At 40.3% G+C, this 20,694-nt stretch overlaps 1 protein-coding gene across 4 annotated transcripts in view; it reads right to left on the reverse strand.

The window, feature by feature from the left end:
- dip2bb (disco-interacting protein 2 homolog Bb) overlaps positions 1-18,400 on the reverse strand; it is a 47,829-nt gene extending 29,429 nt beyond the window's left edge. For all 4 annotated transcript variants that reach the window (XM_074633348.1, XM_074633333.1, XM_074633340.1 and 1 more), the window contains exon 1: positions 18,104-18,400. In XM_074633348.1, coding sequence (XP_074489449.1) covers positions 18,104-18,188 — 85 coding nt within the window. In that variant the 5' untranslated portion in view covers positions 18,189-18,400. The remainder of the gene's footprint in view (positions 1-18,103) is intronic.
- Between the last annotated feature and the right edge of the window lie 2,294 nt (positions 18,401-20,694).

Raw genomic sequence — 20,694 nt, forward strand, 5'->3', positions numbered from 1 at the left:
TAGTTGTATCATCTCTTGGAGCTCCGAGAGTTAATCCCTGATTAAAAAATTAGGCTGCTGAGACGCACAGTGATGAAAGGTTGAAGCTGTCTGCCACGGATGTTTTTTTCAGAAAACATGAGCCGTCACACTATCAAACAGTTTAGACAAGAATGAACTCTCAATTTCAAATTTTAAACAAACATTAATGTCCTTAAAGCTGAAGTAGGTGAGATTGGAGCAAATATGATTTTAAAAAGTTATTCTTATAAAACGGTCGCTATATCGTGACAGTAGTACATGAAACAGGTAACCTGAAAAAAATCATGTGCCTCTGTGTCCTCCGGTGCTCCTAACAGCATCTGCAAGATTTCACATACCGGAGGAAAATATGCAATAAGAGCTGATCTGAGGTCTGCTGTCCAGCTGCTGTCTATGAGAGCCGGCTGTCAATCACTCACGAACTCCGAACAAACGGTCAAACTAGGCCGCGCTGATCAAATATGAATCAATATTCTGTTACTGTAATGCCTATTTCTCGCCTCAAATGTTTTCAGAATCATCTTGTAGTGCATGGTTTAGCTGTAAAATTAGAAAGTTTTTGACGCCGCCGCCATTGTGAAATCTGTTGAAGGAACGCCAAGTTCCGGTCACATGACCGAAGGACAGCCAATAGGAACGCTCTCTCAATGAAATGACCTGTGATTGGTCAAAGTCTCCCGTCACAGGCTAGATTTTCTAAAGCCTGAAAACAGAGCCATGAGGAGGTGCAGAAGTCTAGTTATCTCTCAGAACACTTGAATTACAATATGCTGAAAGGTTAATATGGATTTTTTGACAAATGATGCCAAAAATATTCTACCTACTGCAGGTTTAAAGTGCTAAAAAAAAGAAAAATTTGTACAATGTACCACAACAACTGGCAAACTCCATCTGCAGAGGAAGATCATGTGATCCAGAAATATTTCAGCAAATTGCACATCTCCTCAGTTAAACCACCACACTGCTGACACACGAAAGGAGAAGCTGACACAAAATGAGAGTGCTCATGTTTGGAGGACATCGCCTGAGAGCCCACTCCAACACTATATCTACTCTGGGACGCTTTTTTCAGAAAAGGGAAGAAAAGCAAACACTTCCATAAGTAATGCATGAACGGTACAGTTGGCCTCGCTCAGTCACATGATTTATTTTTAGCTCATGTGAACAGGCAGTTTCTCTGCAGAAAGAGAAAAAGAGGAAGGGAGAGAGAGGGAGAGGGAGAGAGGGAGGGGGGGGGTGGAGTTGGTGATGGGGGAGGGGCTGGTGTGGCAGTAAATGAATCTCAAAGTAATCACTCTTCCATCTGGATGATTTGAAATTCATCTGTTTTTTATGGTTGCATCATCAGATCCAGGCTCCAGCAGAGGAAGCTGAAGAGTTAAAGAAGTGCATCTGATCAGTGAACTGCAGGTGAACAGAGCTGCATAATATCAGACAGGAAATGAAAATGTGGCCAAACTGGCAACTGGAATATGAGAAAAATGAGAGAAGCCTTTATAACTGAGATCGGAGCCGATAGGACATTTTACAAACTAACGTTATCGGTGGAACTGGGCTCTGATAGTGACCGGTCACACTGCGACGTACAGTACATCACCGTTTTACATGGAGGATCCATACACAAAGTCAAGGTAGAGGGAGAGAGAAAAGTTATCTCTCGAAAATATAGCGCAACACTATCAGCTCTTTGTCCAGGATACAAGACAGGCAGACAGGGAGGAAAATAAATCATTCACTGTCACTTTAACTTGTTGACCAATTTCACGTTATCTCTTTCAAATAATCCAGCCACGTAATCATCCATTCATGAAATGAAATTGCACACTATAGGATCCTCCGTACCCCGACAATTAGGGCTGGGCAATAATTTGATATATATCGTCAAAGCGATATAAAATCCCTTTTTTCCGGGAGGAAATCGTGAGGGTTGACAAGTATGTATATAAGCCTTTAAAAATCCACAATTGGTCGACCTCTACTTTATTATATCTCCTACTTTTATTTAATGCTGTATCTTATGTATGAAAAGTGCTTTATTATTATTATTATTATCATTTAAAACCTAAGACGAGAATCTGCTCCTGTCTGCTCACAATTTACACTCAAACAGTCAAAGAGATCTGCTTATGAGGCAATGCATGGCTCCGCCGAGGTGACGAAGGCCTCACTCGTTAACCCACTTCCTCACAGTGACCCAGTCACGTCTGTCCTGATGGTGGAGGTCACAATCAAACCATTTCAGTGACAGTCGGGCTTTGCACGAAGTCGCCGCAGCTCTCCTCTTTCGTCTCGGTTTGACAAATGCATCGGTGAAGAAGATTCTTTCAGCTCGGAGCGTGTGTTTTATTTTTCCACAATGTGTAGAGAGAGAGAGAGACATCAAAGCTGTGCCTTCTCCCGGCTCTCACACTCGCTAGCCTCGGATTATTTGAATAGCAGCGAGACTGCTCTCTCCGTCTACCCCACAGGCACTCCGTCTGAATAGTAATTAGCTACCGACCTCTATTCTCTTTCCCTGCTTTTTCCTTCTCCCTCATCGCATCTCACTCAGCTGTTTTCTCAGGATAACAGATTAAACACATGTCGACACCTGCTCGCCGAAAATGATCCATGCATGTTCAAATATTACGGGGGAAACAGGGACTTCCAGCTGTTATCTCACAGAAAACAGACCATTTCTACAAGGATTGAAGATGCCACACAACACCACTTCCAAGTCAGATGTATTAAGTCAGTTAAAATCTGGACTTTGGTTATGTGACAAGAGGCTAACATACAAAGTACCAAAACAAAGAATGAAATGTGGGTCCCCTCTGTTTGGTACTGTGCCATCTTTGTATTTGTTGATCAAGTGTGTTATTTTCATGAAGCCCAAAGATCTGGTTCATTTGTATCTGTGAACAAACACCCCACTGAAACCTCCCAGCTGCCTCCTCTTACCAGCAGGCCGAGCATCTCCCTCAGCCAAAGATCACCCACTCACTGTGACCACACACACCAGCCTGACCACAACTACACGACACACAACAAACACCTGAACATGTCTGACATAATTTACTGTTAAACATAATGCTGGATGTGCATATCATCGCTCTCTCTTTCAGACACACATACGTGTTTCCTGTGAGGATGATGTCACGTTCTCCAGTATTCAATCTTACGTCCTTCGATAGAGTTTTCCTGCTGAGCTGGCAAAAGTAAATCCAGCTATATTTTTTGTTTTGGTAGGAAAATAAGAGAGTAAACCACCACATAACAAACGGTGCTCTCAATTAAGGTCATTGTGTAGAATATAGTCAAAATGAAGAGTGGTTTGACTACATTTAGGAACTAATCATCTACGTATGTGGCATGACAGGTGTGTGTCTATGCATGTGTATACTTGCTGTCTGCTTGTGAAGCAGTGTGCATGTTGATACAGGACTGCAAGCATGTCAACAAGAACAGGCAGGTAAATGTTTGACTGACTTTTAGGGTGATAGTGTAGACCACACCGAAAACTTTATTAAGCCCCTGAGCACCCTGAATACCAGCATCCCACAGTGCTGTGTGCTGAGTCCTCTCCTCTACTCTCTCTTCACCTACAGCTGCACGCCTGTACATGGTTCCAACACCATTATCAGACAACACAACGGTGGTTGACTTCATCAACAACAACGATGAGCCCGCCTACAGGGAGCAGGTCCATCACCTGTCAGCCTGACAAAAACCTGGCCAACACCAAGAAGACTAAAGAGCTCATTGCTCAACACTTCAAACCCTGGTCAAGAAGGCTCACCAGCATCTCCTCTTCCTAGGAATACTGAAGAAGGTCCATCTGTTTCCATCTGATTCTGGTGAACTTCTAACGCTGCACCATCGAGAGCATCCTCACCAACTGCATCACAGACAAAGCCCCCATGCCGTGAAGCAAATTTTCATAGTGGCCAAACGGCGGTACTACAACTTCGGTGTCCAGCACGTGATGCCATTGGGCCCAAAAAGACTTCTTCCCATAGACTTACATCGGGAAAGGGACATCAGTAAATCTGCGGATAATTCTTTTTGAGGTAAATCAACTTCCCATTATGAACACTTGAACAGCCCTTATTTAAATCATTAGGTCTTAAAAGTTGTAAAATGCACTAATAGCTGAATCCAGAGTTATTTTCCTTCCTCCGTTCATGTGAATGAGAACCAGACCGAGGCTGGGAGGCAGACTTAAAGGAAATGCTACTGCGCCTGCTCTATGGGCCCAATGGATGCGGAAGATCGCCAGATGATCCGGGTACTTTATCTGTTGGCAGTCGAGCCATTTTGGCTTCATGCACCACTGAGCAACTCTCATAGGAATGAACGGGAGCCCGCCTCCAACGCTGTATCCAGTTCTCTTTATACATCCATGATCACAGTATGTTATGGCGACTGCTCTGTCTCGGACCAGAAAGCACTGCAGAGGGGTGGTGAAAACTGCCCAACGCATCACCGGTTCTCCACTTCCTGCCATCGAGGCTGTCCAGTGCAAGCGGTGTCTGCAGCATCGTCATGGACACCTTTCACCCCACCCGCAGACTGTTTGCCCTCCTCCAGTGTATTCATATCCACCCCTTACTGTCTATTATATTTATTATGTTAATTACCTCTAAACATTATGTACTATACACTATATATGTATAATACACTAAACTGCATTTTGCTGTCTTAGTACCCGTTCTCTGTGCAATGACAAGTTGAATCTAATCTAGTTATTCTTTCACCATCATTATTAGCGCTAAGACGATTCACCTATCTCCCAATTCTATACAATCCCGATACTTGGGTGCTGATTTGATATGTATTGCGATTTTTAGGTATTGCCGTTCTACAAGTATTGTGATTCGATATTATGATTTATTGCGATTTTTGTTAACTTTTTTAACATTAGACCGTGGGAAAAAGTTGAATCATACACTTCTAGGGACTTTTACTTTGGAAAATATCTAGACTGATACAGTAAAAATGTTTGATTTTCAGCATGTATGTAGTCAGAGATGTCCTGAAGTCAAATATATCAGTCATAGTCAGGCAATATTTTTTTTTTTTTTTTAATACCCAAAATCAAAGAATAAAGACATTTCCCTCGAAAAATATAGTTCGTAAGGAGAAGACATACATGAACATATATTGACTCAGACAATAAAACTGGTATTACCGGCATCAGTGAGTGAAATAACTGCTTTAAAAAAGCCTAAAGCCCTAACACACACAAACAGACACACACACACACGCACGCACGCACGCACACACACACACACGCACACGCACACACATTTTCTCTGCAGGTCTAAAGTGGTTTTCTCCCTCTGGAGTAGCAGGCAGGGTGCGGCTAACTCAGGTAACAGAGTGATTCATGTTTCACTCCACACACTCCTTAAACTCAACTCTGACAGGGAGTGACGACATCACACACACACACACATACACACAGACACACTGGCCTTAAGGGCCAGTAGAAGTAATAACAGGGGCGACACAGCAGAAGAGCAAAGTAGTGCAGCGAGTTAACTGAAAAGAAGAAGTGACTCAGCCAGTCCCTCCCTTCCACCTCCGGTTTTCCGATGTTTCTCCTCTGGCTGAATGAAAGAGGAAGGCGTGGCTCACACACCTGACACACTACACTTCCCACACACGTCAACACTTAGTGACAAAGCTGTTACAAATTGTAACATAACACCTACAAGAGCATATATTCCTGTGGGATTTACACACTGGTAGGAAACACTGTGAGTAGGAGGTCATAGCAACTATGTAAAACAAGTGATGGATGTCTCTGAAGCAGAGGAACATTCTGTGATGTTTTTTGTTTTTTTCCATTACTATCAACTTAAAGTACTAGATGATAGCTTAGTGTATGGGAGAAAATGTGTAAATTGCTGCCTGTAAAGTTCAAGAGACTTTTATTCTTTGTCGCTGACACTGGAGGTGATCTGGTGAGCAGATGCTGCAGTCAAGTCAAGTCAAGTCAAGTCTATTTGTACAACCCACTTCCACATTCAATGTCTCAATGTGCTGCTTTACGGGCCCACAATAGCAATGGTTCCTGCCCAAACAATCTATAAAGACAAGAGATAAACAACTTCACAAACACCACAGCACATAAGGACATACAAACGGGAGAAACATCAATAGAGGAAATTTAAAGAGGAGAATAAAACTGGGTGAACTAACCACAACAAGAGCTATAGGTGGAGGAAAAGGCATTCATAAAGTATGAATGGAAAGTTTTTACAAAATACAAAACCTGGATTATAATTCAACAAGAGACTTATAATGCAGTATATCCAATATAGGTCCAATAAAATAAATCCAGTGGGCTGCACGATTTTTAAAAAATATCTAATTGAGACTGATTGCAATATGATTTGTGATATTAAAGGGAATGATAATTTTACATCATTATTCTCATTTTCATTGAAAAACATATTAAAATGATTATGGTGTGATTTTTGCAGGGATCTGTACCAAACAAAGAGGTTTGCTTAAGTCTGTAGAATATGATGTCGGCCAGGAATTCTCTGCAGCACCACAATATTAAATTTTAAATGTTAAATGTAAGGCTGTCGATCAATTAAAATAGTTAATCGTGATTAATTGCAAATTAATGACATTTGTTATCGGTTCAAAATGTACCTCAAAGGGAGATTTGTCAAGTATTGAATACTCTTATCAAGATGGGAGTGGGCAAATATGCAAATGTATGTATGTATTTATATTTTAAATCAATTAACAACACAAAACAATCAAAAATATTGTCCAGAAACCCTCACAGGTACTGCATTTAGCATAAAAAATATGCTCAAATCATAACATGGCAAACTCAAGCCCAACAGGCAACAACAGCTGTCAGTGCGTCAGTGTGCTGACTTGTCTATGACTTGCCCTAAACTGCATGTGATTATCATAAAGTGGGCATGTCTGTAAAGGGGAGACTTGTGGGTACCCATAGAACCCATTTTCATTCACATATCTTGAGGTCAGAGCCATGTCAGTTTTTCCTCGCCAAAATTTTGCATAAGTTTGTAGCGTTATTTAGCCTTCTTCATGAAAAGCTAGTATGACATGGTTGGTACCAATGGGTTCCTTAGGTTTTTTTCTAGTTTCATATGATTCCCATGATCTTCACTCTAGCTTTAAAACAGAGCCCGCTACAACCTAAAAATCACAAGTTGCGTCAATGCATTCCAAAAATTAGTGGCGTTAAAATTGTGATTTGAAAATTGCAGTAGGCCATATTGCGACTTTTAATACAATTTTGATTAAAAGTGCAGCCTTAAAGTCCAGTAGAAAAAGTACTTGATATTAATATCAGTTCTTGTTCCAGGTCAGAGGTGTCAGGTAGGGTGGGCCGGGGTTATGGTCTGTGGATGGGGCACCGTCAAAATTACCGTTGGTCCACCTCATCAACTCATCATAGGACGTCAGTGAGTTTTATTATGACAATATTATTATGTTCAATTAATGACTACCTGAGCTGAGATACCAAGAAAATACAACAGGGTCACATATTGTCTGACTTCATGGGTTGATAAGGATCGCCTGGATGCCTTGACCTGCATGCTATGCTTTATGGGATACTGGGGGCTGAAAAGGATACACAATGTTGTATTTTCCTCCAAATTCAGGCAAGAGACAGCTACATATCTCCACCACATTTGGAGCAGCTTTTGGCGAAGCACAGCTTGAGTTATGACAGGGGGGCAGAAACCTCATGTTTCCTCTGTAATGGTTTTAACAGCTTAGCAGAGCATTCAATTGTGTTACTGTACGTACGAGCGGCTCCGACATATGGCCGTTCTAATCTGGAAAGGCTTTATGGAGAAATTCACAAAGTAAAAGTGTGTGTGTGTAAGCGGAGGGTTGGGAGCAGGGCGTGGGGGCACCACATGGGCCGTGTCCATAGCAACCAGGTCCATGTGGTGCTACATGAGGGAACATGAGGTGTAAAACCATGGTGATGATACAGGCCGGCACCATGTGATGATCACATGAAATGCATTATGAAGCAACTAAGAAATGAGGATTGAGATTAAATATAATTACAGAAGGAAGCTGTTTATCAATCAATTTACAGTAATCAACAACAAATCAATGAAGTCATTGAAGTCAGTTCTTTTGTCATTGTTAAATGAATATATTTGGGTTTTGGACCGTTGGTCGGATAAAACAAGCAATAGGAAGATGTCACCTTGGGCTGCAGGAACTTTTGATAACTTCAACAAACAATTATATTTTTATCATTGATTAATCATTTATTTGAGTAATCAAATCAGACAATAGTGGAAGATGTCCCTCACAAGTTCCCAGAGCACACAAGGTGACGTCTTCAAATATATGGTTTAAAGAGGACCTATTATGATTTTGTGCTTTTTCCCTTTCCTTTAGTGTGTTATGTAGTTTTTTTGTGCAAAGTTACAAAGCCCAAAGCCCACGCCAAAGGGAGTTACTGTCCCCCAGAGAAACACTGCTCCTGAACTGCCTGAAACACCTTGCTTGAAGTCCCGCCTTCTCTTCCGTAACATGGTGATGTCACCAAGTAACACATTTGCATAATACCTGCCTAGCGGATAGTTTGGCACGTCCTCAAACAAAGATAGTTAGCGAGGAGCTGGAGCGTAGCCCGAAGAGTTTGATTCGGTTGACCAATCACAACAGACTGGGCAAGCTGACCAATCAGAGCAGATAGGGCTTTTCTGGGGTTTTTTAACATTAAAACATGTAAACATGTTCTAGTAGAAACCCAAAATACAAGTATGCACCTGAAAATAAACATAATAGGTCCTCTATAAAACAGAAGAAAGCAGAAAATCCTAAACTTGGAGAAGCTGGAGCCAGAGAATGTTTGACATTTTTACTTGATAAAAGGATTTAAACGTTTATCAAAATAGTTGGCGATTTATTTTTTGTCCGTTTCGCTTCAGCCCGATTATATGACCGGTATTAGCGCACTGACAATCAAAATAATAATTTCTTGTGACCCTTGTTCATTTGCACAACTCACAAATAACAGTAGAAGTGAGCTCGGTATGTTGACAGAAAGTAGAAAGTAACATATCTGCTAGAAATAAACTTGGATTAAATAGCAATGGACTCTCTGGTTTGCAGAGTCTGAAGCACGTGCTGACTGCAGCTACTTCCACTTGGCATTATTAAATAATTCAGTGAACAGCACAGTGACCTGACCACTACTCACTCCTCTCCCTCCACCACTGTCATCTCTTTGCGCTTTTAGCTACAAGCTGAAAAAGTAAGAGAACAAACAGATCAGAGGAAAGTTGATTTGAATTGCTAGAAGGTTTAGTGAAGCACAGCTTTAAAGCCAGAAGAGGTTGAAAGCCCACCTGCAGTTCACCGTGGACTTGAAAGTGAGGTGGTTCAGCTACCCAGCTAACAGTGCGTGTCTGTGCAGAGATGTCCGCTCAAGTCTCATCTAAATTATTCAGTCTTTTTTGTACACAAGGCTTGTGTGTTTTGGTCTGTGTGCGCTGTGAAATTAGACACATAAGGTGTTATATAATACTCAAAACATAAAAAAAATCCTGTTGTGTTTCTGTGCGACATGGGTGGCAGAAGAGTCCATCTTTTCTGTGGTGTAAAACCAAGTCTGTGGCCTTGAGCGCTGGCTGGAGATCAGAGTGCATCTCCTCTATAACAGTTAATGAGCTTTTAAATAGATCCTTCCTGTCCTGTCAGTGCTGCGTGTAAACACACATGCATGAATAACTGCTTGCATAAGTGTGGCAACACATATGTGTGCACACACACAGGCAGTGTTTTCCAGCCCATCAGCCCTACAGGATACATTTGGATACAATTTAATTTTTGATCAAAACCAGCAATGAAATGATCCTATCAACAGATCCAGAGGACTGAAAAAGCTTATTCCTCTTATCCATCATTATTAACCCACTACACAACAGCTTTTCTGCAACTTCCCGTTTCCCTCCATATGTGACAGCACATTTCTTTCACCCAAAAGGGGGCGCGGCCTTAGCGATGATGCAATGCCGGTCTGGTCAACAGGTTTTTTGAATGGGTTTTTGGTTAGATGCCTGAAATAAGGTCTGTGGTTAACAGAAATGTAAAAGATTTTAAAGTTTTGTTCTACGACATAAAATACATCAATAAATACGCCACTCATGAATTTTGAAGATTTTACATGTTTTAAAAAAGACAGTTTCTAACAAGTGGCTAAATGAGACTATTTAACGTCATCACGTTGAGCACTTTTTACTAGCTACCCAATGGCTTCTTGTTCAAGGGAACCGGTGTGATGCTAACTTCTAGGTTGGCCTACAAAAATACGTCATACCTGTAACACTCTGTTCAGTTCACTATGACAGTGAAAAGCATCAAATCCTCACACTTCAGAAGCGGAAACCATGGATGTATAAAGAGAACTGGATACAGCGTTGTAGGCGGGCTCCCGTTCATTCCTATGAGAGTTGCTCAGTGGCACCATGAAGCCAAAATGGCTCTACTGCCGAGTGATAAAGTACCCGGATCATCCTGCAATCTTCCGCATCCATTGGGCCCATAGAGCAGGCGCAGTAGCAGTTCCTTTAACTCCGCCTCCCAGCCCTCGCTCCGGCCCGCGGTCTGGGGCTCATTCACATGAACGGAAAAGGAGAAATAACTCTGGATTTGGCTATGAGTGCATTTTACAACTTTTAGGACCTAATTATTTAAATAAGGACTATTCAAGTGTTCGTACTGGGAAGTTGATTTACCTCAAAGAAAGAAATTATCCGCCAATTTACAGATGTCTCTTTCCCAATGTAAGTCTATGGGAAAAAGTCTTTTTGGGCCCAATGGCATCACATGACGGACACAGAAGTTGTAGTACCATCGCTGGGTCACTACAAAAATTTGCTTCACAGCCCAGCGCACTTCCTGGGGGCTTGGCGGAAACTGGCGAATGTTTGGCAATTTGCTAAGAAAATGACAACAACAAATTGATCAAATTGGTTTCTGATTTGACTTTCAGCTCTAGATCCTACATACATCATCCAGCTTCCATAAATACTCACTAGTGCACTAACTGTATATTAATCCACAGCTGAAAAATCCCTAACAAATGCACTATTAACTCTTCTTTGAGTAATGTTTGGTAGAAACTTCAGTGCCCAGCTGTTTTAGGAAATACATTTTTTTTTTTTTTTTTTAAATGAACTTTTTAGGAATAAATAGGCTTGAGGCTGAGTGCCACAGATGAGGTTGTGAAGCTGAAATGCACTGAAAGACGGACAAATGCATTGTTGTTTTTGGTCTTTTCATTGATTGTTGTCAATAAGTAAATCATTGACTAACAGCAGCCTGACAGATAGAGAGAAGGCAGTGGTGGTGTCAGGGTGGGTGGGAGAGAGAGAGATCCCCAGCAGCAGTACTGGCCCAGTGTGACTCACAGGCTAAATGAGCCAGGCGTATTGCCCCCTGATGCTCTGTGACCTAGATTGAGAGACGCAGGCAGGACCGTAATCTCTCATTTCTCTCTCTCTCTCTCAGTATGGAGCAGGCTGCCGAGATGAAAACCTGCCTCTCCGCAGCAGCAGCAGCAGCAGCATCAGCATCGCAGACTTGCAGCGAGATGGACGCTAGTCACTAGAAAATCCACACATCCACTTATCAGCCCGGGCAGTTACAGCAGAGAACGAGACGGCAATCAAATTAAGGAGGACAGAAAATAACTAGATGTAGCTGGTCGGCTTTACTGGACCCATTTATAATCATTTATGGCGACTGTGCAGATGGCATGCATCATAGGTTTTGAGTATGTAGGCTGTGAATCATTTGAAATGTATCGATAGTAATGCCGATATGACATCTGAGATTCAACACCAATATGTTTTAGCCACGCATGGCTCTAGGGATGAGGATGTCTGTCTGTCGACTGTTATGGGATGGATTGCCATGGAATTAGGTTCAGACATTCATGTTCCCATCGAAATGAACGGTAATAACTGTGGTGATCCTCTGACTCGCTCTCTAGCGCCACCATCAGGTCAATGTGTGTAATACATTGCTTTACGATGAAATATCTGCAAAAGGAATGACATTCCCATCAGCCTCAGCTCTACTTTGTGTTTACTGCTAATTAGCAAATGTTAGCACGCTAACACACTAAACTAAGATGAACGTGATAAACATTTAAACTTAACGTTTATCTCAAAGCAATATAGTGGCTTGTTGAATGACATTGTGTTCCAGCAAAAGTCAAGGTGGGTCAACTGGACATGGTCTTAATCTTGGCGATACCTTATATCTACAAGATGCTTTTTTTCCATTTAACAAAATACAGCCATACAATAACTTTATAGTCCAAAGTTGGCAATATTACGATTCAAATCAGTACATATCTGACTTTAAAGAATAAGTAAACACGACTGCCAATCTGACCAACTTTCGGTACTTGACAGTTTTCAATACTCATGATACTCAGACACATGATTGATGCCGGTCGTCTGCTGTGAACAGCATCTGTGCAAAGCAAATCATCTGTGGTCATTGTCTCACACTCAGTTTAAATCCAGGAGCTGCAGACACTATGATGCCCACACACAACAAGCTGAGCAGCTTAAACAGTTGTCGTTCAGTGCTCTAAATTCCAGTCCGGCTCAATCACCAAGTCTTTGATCCCTTCAATGGCTTTCTTTGTGTCCTTACAGTCACAGAGGTTAAAGTAGGTGGAGTTGCTCTCTTTCTCTCTCTCTCACATACGCACAAATACACACTGCAGCTTACAACTATTGCTGTGAAAAAAACTGCTGATGCATATTTTCTTCAGTTTGTTGCTAGGGGAGTGCATGCAGCAGGACAACAATGGGGTGATTGTTGCCATGTAAAAGATATCCATGAGAAGGTTTCAGACTCATTGGTGCGGCCAGCTGCTGCTCGCCTTGTCCCGTCAGCGTTGAGCAGACGGCGAACGCACTTCATCGGGCTAGAAGGCGTGGATACAGGAGCGGGGCATCTGGATAGTACCGGGCCTTTTTTATTAGTAAAAGATTCGTCTGTGATCTAAAGTTACAAATGATGAGGCCGAGGTCCTCTGAGGCTGAGTCCCCAGCAGAGGGTCAGACACTCTGGGGGTGTCACCTTACCACACTCTCACTTTAGCCTTAAAACACTAAAGACCATCACAGGTGACTCTGACTGAACTCTCTCTGGCTGCTCCAGTCAGACCATCTGATCAGAGCAAAGCAGCAGCAGCTGTCTCCAAGCTGTTACACCGCAGAAAGACTGAGGACTGTAAATACAAGAGGAGGGACTCAAGCCACATGACTCCAATTTAATAATGATTCTAATCAATTTTATTACCTTGAGACCTGACAGACATGTAAGGGATAATGTACAGCGAGTCGGTCATTGTTGAGAAATAAAACCCGACAGGGAGATGCGGCAACCCGACGCGAAGCGGCCCGCTAGCTGTACATTATCACGCTTATTACACAGCTACTTACTTTAGAAATCAATAATTTAAAAAAAAACGGTCCGCCAGAGTCCGACATCAGAACTGCGCCCATAGCAACGGTCTGTTATACATAGCAACGGTCTACTGTAAAGAAATAACAGACTGTAGAATGACGTGATTGACCAATCAGATCAAGTATTCAGAATGTGACGACAGGTTTCCCATTTACTTTTACTTTGCAAAAATAACCAGAAGTTGAAACAATTAGTCCATCGACGGAAAACTAATCGTCAACATTTTTTATAAAACAGGTAAACATCTCTGTTTTATATCACTGTAAACTTAATATCTTTGTGTTTTGGACTGTTAGTTGGACAAAACAAGCAATTTGAAGACAGGACCTTCAGATCTTTGAAGTTGCGATGGACATTTTTCACTAATTTCTTTAGAAATAATTAATTTGATAATAGAAATAATCATAAATTGCAGCTCCTCTGTTATCCAGTTAACAACATGTGTGTTCTACAAATTGAATTCACTCAAGTTAAAACTGATATTATTTTTGAGTCTTTAAAAATAATCTTCAACTAACAAGGTGTCTCTACTTGTCATGACGGACCACATCTGTAATACTATATTTTTAATATAGACTTGATTCTTAAAAGGTGCAAAATACGGGATTGGGAGCATTTCTATTGCCTCTCAATGGCTCTCAACATGGCGACGGCGGGCCACGGCTTGTAGCTAACGGTGCTAACAACGCTAAACAGAGCAAACAGCGGCAAAAGTGCTGACAGAGCTTACAATGTTTACCTGAGGGAGAACCGGAGGGTGGGTGCTATACGCTTCAGCGGTGACACTGTCGGTAGGAACGGCATCATCAGCTGTAACTGCCGTATGAGCGCAGTGCAGAGCAGCATCTGTGAGCTAGCCAGTGGGGCACGCTCACATGCATGAACATGCACTAAAAGCACACGTGGCCGGCCTGGCTATGTTAACAAAGCGAGGAGAAGCGAGGATCACAACACACACACACACACACAGGGAGAAAGTGACTTCATTCTCTGTTCAGGTAGACATTACTCCTCTATATGTCTATGGGACTCATGCAAACCGTTTCATAATCAAAAGCTCACTACAGTATTTGTTCTCTATGGCACTTACATTAAACACAGTTAAGCCTAACAAAACAAGGGCTCTTTCAATCACACCGCAGTGCTCCAACAACAACCAACACCAGGTTAATGATTCTGTTACTCTACCTGCTTTACATCCCTGACAAATAAGTGAGAAAAGTGTTGTACAATAAATATTTTTGTTGCCACAATGACTGAATTCCAGTACATATTGTACAGTTGATTACAGATAAGATAAGATAAGATATACTTTTATTGTCCCCTTTGGGAAATTTTTCCTGGACTCCGTCCACCTTCAGTTACAAACACTAATAATGAATAATGAAAACAACAACAACAAGAATGATAAACGATTCCACATAAGACAGGGAAACAGTTTCACAGAAACCGATGTTTCAACACATACACAGTCCACGTACATAATGGCACATACCATCACACACACCATGGCAGGTATTGCACCCAGGTAGTGCACTGCACCGTCTACCGTCTTGCCCATATTGCACAGACAATAGCCCAATATTACACAGATGCAACATATTGCACTGTCCCTATTTCACACATTGCAGTTTACCTAACATAAGTGTGATTTCCCATCATCCTCTGCCTCTCACCCATGTTAAGTGCGTTGAACACAGGGTGAACATCCCCTCCACCATTATCCAGCCTCATTATCACACAGTTAATTGGTGTCTATTATTAACCAGAACACACACTGAACTCTACAGTAGCTCAGGTCAAAGCATAGCACGGCCCCACTCTGTGACACCCTGTTCATTTGACTAAGAAATTACATATAGTCAGTGGTGGAAAGTACTTTTACTCAAGTACTGTACTTATTACAATTTTGAGGTATGTGTACTTTACTTGAGTATTTCCATTTTATGCTATTTTATTCTTCTACTCCTCTACATTTCAGAGGGAAATATTGTACTTTTTACTCCACTACATGTATTTGACAGATATAGTTACTAGTTACAAAAAACAAATATATGATCAGTTTATAAAATACACTTTGTTCAAAATTAAACCAGTAGCTGCTCTAGTTTGGCCCCCAAAAATGTTCATTTAAATTACTGTTTGAATCCCAAAGAGATCAAATTCTCCAACATTTTGCTAAAAATCAAAGATTAGAAAAAGTCAAAAATATGAATAGAAATTTGTCTAGCAGATCTTTGTTTTTTCTTTTCTACCTGATTAGTTATCTCACAACCCCTCAGATTTATTTTGTGACCTTGTGGAGTCTGACCCCAGGGTTGGGAACCACTGAACTAAACTACTGATATAATGTATAATATAATTACGGCTGTCAAAGTTAATACGATAATAACATGTTAACGCAAATTAATTTTAAGGCCACTAATTTATTTTACGATTAATTATGGACAATCATGCGATTAATTGCAATTAAATATTTTAATCGATTGACAGCCCTAAATATTATATATAATATTATATTATAATATATAATATAAATAAAATAATATATAATTCGCAAAACAATTACTTTTACTTGTAATACTTTAAGTGCATTTTGATCATAACACTTCTGTACTTTTACTCAAGTAAGATTTTTAATGAATGACTTTTACTTGTAATGGACTACTTATACATCGTGGTATTGGTACTTTTACTTAAGTAAAAGATCAGAGTACTTCTTCCACCACTGCATATAGTGAACGACATACTGTCAAGGTAAACTGATACCACAAAACAATAGGCAGGCTATTAAAGAAACGGCTATTGCTTTAACATCTGTTTAAGTGATACACAAAAGGCCTGAGCTGGTTTGTACTTTAAGATACTATAGTGGAACAAGTGACTGTGAAAATCATTGAGATCAACAGCCGGTTGTGCGGGAAAGACTGCCAGCTAGTTTGTCTATTCAAATCTTCAAACACACGTTTGTTTGTTTTCATGAATGAAGGAAATTCTTCTGAACACTGACTCTCTTACTAAAAAAAAGAAAAAGAAACAAGTGCACAGCATGATGATGGCTCTTTCCACCTAGGGTTTCTCATGTGATGTTAAGTTTCACCTGTTCTTCTACACGGACAGGACATCTCCAGGTATCTAATGTGTGTGTCTGAGGAGACTGAGGCATCATTAGTGGCCCCTACATCCCCCCCTGCTTGGCTCTCTATGTGAAACAAAACATTACTCATCCACCCCCGGGCACCTGAGAGCTGCACAGCACCAATCAAGCTGCTGCACTGTGATTCACAGTGTGAGGAGGAGACTTGCATAACAGCCATGTTCCTATTTCCCACTGTCATTCCTATAACACAAATAAACCCCCCTATATATCTGCTGCAGTTTCAGGGTTTAGGCTCTGAGAGCAGCTGAGTGTTGGAGAGACCACAGCTTCATTTAGTGTCCACTGATGTCTGAGAGGCTGCACACACACACACACACACACACACACACACACACACACACACACACATTAGGCCTCAGGGATGACAAACTTGACCCATTTATCTCGACATGAGTGTATATGCTTATATAGCTGTGATGATGAGCAATGTATGACATATTATATGCAGGCAGATAATATGGATTAAAACAATAATATGGGGTAAAAAAAAAAAAGACTAAAACATGCCAGATCTGTTTATGAGGAAATATGGAAATCATTTAATGATTTCATAAAAATTTGTGATATTGGTGAGCTTCTACAGGAGGAATAATTAAGATAGGATAAGTAAAAATTCACAATAGTGGTAGACCCTCAGAAGGGAATGGACTCTTGTTTTTGAAAATCTTTTTTATTTTATTTATTATTTATTTTCTATATAGTTATTTTCTGTTTATGTGTATCTTCATTTTGTTAGAGGTGCCATTTAACTGTTTGATTGTATGATTGATACTGTGAAGCTGTATATTGATTTTGGCCCTGTGAGAAAGGGAAAAGTTAAGAGAGAACGGGGTAGGTGTGTGGGGTATGTTATGTTTGTTAAAGTAAATCCTGTATTGAATATATTGCGTAATAATGCTGATGTTTGTATAACAAACAAAACCCAATAAAGACATTGTTGTTAAAAAAAAAAAAAGCATGCCAGATTACTAACATACATTGTTCATAACGTGTAGCAATCTATGCAAATAAATGTTCAATAAAAGCAACAAGGATAGTTGATGGACAGCTTGAAAAAAGGAGGTTAGTGTGTGTTTTTTTATCATTTGTTGTAGTCGTGAATGTGGATCAAAATAATAATATGGGGTAAAAAAAAAGACTAAAACATGCCAGATTACTAACATACATTGTTCATAACGTGTTGCAATCTATGCAAATAAATGTGCAATAAAAAGCAGCAAGGATAGTTGATGGACAGCTTTAAAAAGGAGGTCAGTGTGTGTTTTTTTTTATCATTTGTTGTAGTCGTGCAGGGATCCACTGCAGCAGCACTGAGTCTCACCAAGCTGACATGGGACAGGCTGTTATAGTGGCTGATGCATGTAAACAATCCACACTTTAACTCCTTTCATTGATGTGTGTAGCTGTGTAGAGAGACCTTACCTTCAGATAGCTCCAGATCCAGCTCCGCCAGCTGGTCCCTGACCTCTTTAGGCAAAGCCGACAGATCGACGCCGCGGTCGGCCATCGTTGGAAGCTCAGCAGCAGCAGCAGCCTGGTGGGATGTTTGTGATATCTGGGATGACTGCAGCAGGTATACAGTCCAGCATGAAGCTCAGAACAACAACAACAACAACACAAATCAAGATGTAGATGTAGTGGTGGTGGTGTTTACTCCATCTTCGCGACTCCCCGACACCGCCATGACTGTGTGGAGAGATGGGAACAACTCAGCCGGAGGAGTCAGTCATCACGTGATGACCCGGGCTGACGGTGAGGAGCTGTGACAGGACGGAGGAGGGATGAAGAGACGGACTCTCTGCTCCCTCTGCTGCTGCTGGGTTGGTTCTACAGCTAGGAGGAGAGAAACAGCATTCCTCCAGATACAAAACTCACCTGCCAGCCGACCCTCAGGTGGAAACGGGTGGAAACTAGCCCGAGTTTGTGCTCTCTCATGAGTTACCATGACACCGGAGGAGTCGCAGAGCTAACGGTTAACGGTTAACGGTTAGCTAACGGTCCGATTTTTTTCCTTAAAAGTCTTTAAATAACTCTCACTGTTGTTCTGGAGGTGTTTAAAAAGTCTCTTCTAACCAACTGGATGAAAAATAGTCAGTCTACTGCACAATAAAAGATGAAATAAACGACTTTTAGCACACTTCTCAAGTTGCGGTAATGTTAATGTATCCAACCGTCCAATCAAATCTGGGGTCTCTTAGCAACCTGCGCTCTGGAGCCACGTGCAGCTCTTTAGCTCCTCTCCAGTGGCTTTTTCTTTTTTTCTCGTAAAGTTATGATTTTATTCTCGTAATATTATGACTTTATTTTCATAATATTACGACTTTATTTTCATAATATTACGACTTTTTTCGTAATATTACGACTTTGTTTCTCGTAAAGTTATGACTTTATTTTCGTAATATTACGATTTTTTCCTTGTTAAATTCTGACTTTATTTTTCGTAATATTACGATTTTTTTCTCGTAAAGTTATGACTTTATTCTCGTAATATTACGATTTTTTTCCTCGTTAAGTTATGACTTTATTGTAATATTATGACTTTTCTCGTAAAGTTATGAATTTATTTTCGTAATATTACAAATTTTGTTTCTCGTAAAGTTATGACTTTATTTTTGTAATATTATGACTTTTTTTCTCAAATATTATGACTTTATTCTCGTAATATTTCGAAATTTTTTCTCGTATTATTAAGACTTTTTTCTCGTTATATTACGACTTTTTTCTCGTATTATTACGACTTTTTTTCTCGTTATATTATGACTTTTTTTCTCGTAATGTTACGGCTTTTTTTCTCGTTATATTACGACTTTTTTTTCTCGTAATGTTACGACTTTTTTCTTGTAATGTTACAACTTTTTTCTCGTAAAGTTATGACTATTTTCTTAATATTAAGATTTTTATTTCTCTTAAAGTTATGGCTTTATTCTCATAATATTAAGACTTTTTTCTCGTTAAGTTATAATTTTTTTCTCGTAATATTATGACTTTATTCTGGAAATCTCAGATGTTTTTTCCCCTTAATGTGGCCCTAATACTTCGTAATACATTTACACTTTGGCCCTCACTGCATTAGACTTATATACTATATACTTAGACTATAAACTGTGTTACCTTCATCACAATGCCCACATGTTTGCGGCTCCAGACAGATCAATTTGCACAAGGTGGGAAACGTTAAATTTTATTATCCACAGTTCCACACAGGTTATAATGATGTTAGGCTACATTGTAGTCTATTATTTTAAATTTTCATTTTCACATTATTTTCATATAACACAGTCATACACTGTCAATAACCCTGTAACACCAAAATATTCACTGCTGCTGTTATAGACTATAATTTCACAGTCTTTAAAGCACAATTAAAGCCGAAGAAGGCAGAATTGGAGCAAATATGACAAAAATATATATAAATAATATTTATAAAACGGTCACTATGTCCCGACAGTAGTGCATGAGATAGGTAATCTGAAAAAAAAATCATGTCCTGCGGTGTCCTCCTGTGCTCCTAATGGCATCTGCAAGATTTCACAGACTGGAGGAAAACAACCAATCAGAGCCGAGCCGGAGCCTGCCGTCTCTGAGCAGCTGTCAATCATAATTGCATAATTGTTTGTATGCATGTACTTCGGGAAAAATAAATCTGATTATGACTATAATTCTGATTTAAAATATATATGTTGTTTCATATATAATAATTTGTAAATGTTTCCGTGTTGTAGAAAACAAACAAGAATACTTGGTAAACGGGATCTCTCTTACAGCAGGCATTAATTGTCATAGTAGGAAAAAGCACACGTGTTACTATACACACTATTGATGGCTCTGTTCTGTTGCTGTGTCCCAGCATGCACAATACCAGGACCCTGAAACTGAAGAAGCTAAATGGATTTCAGCCATAATAAATATTATTATTTACACTTGTGCTTTCCATACTGTGGCCAGTCAAAATGTCTTCAATGAAAAAGGCCTATCGTGCAGCGGACTGAATATTTTTTGACCAGATGGCTAGA

This window comes from Sebastes fasciatus, chromosome 1 (genome assembly GCF_043250625.1).
Source record: "Sebastes fasciatus isolate fSebFas1 chromosome 1, fSebFas1.pri, whole genome shotgun sequence".
NCBI classification, from domain to species: Eukaryota; Metazoa; Chordata; class Actinopteri; order Perciformes; family Sebastidae; genus Sebastes; species Sebastes fasciatus.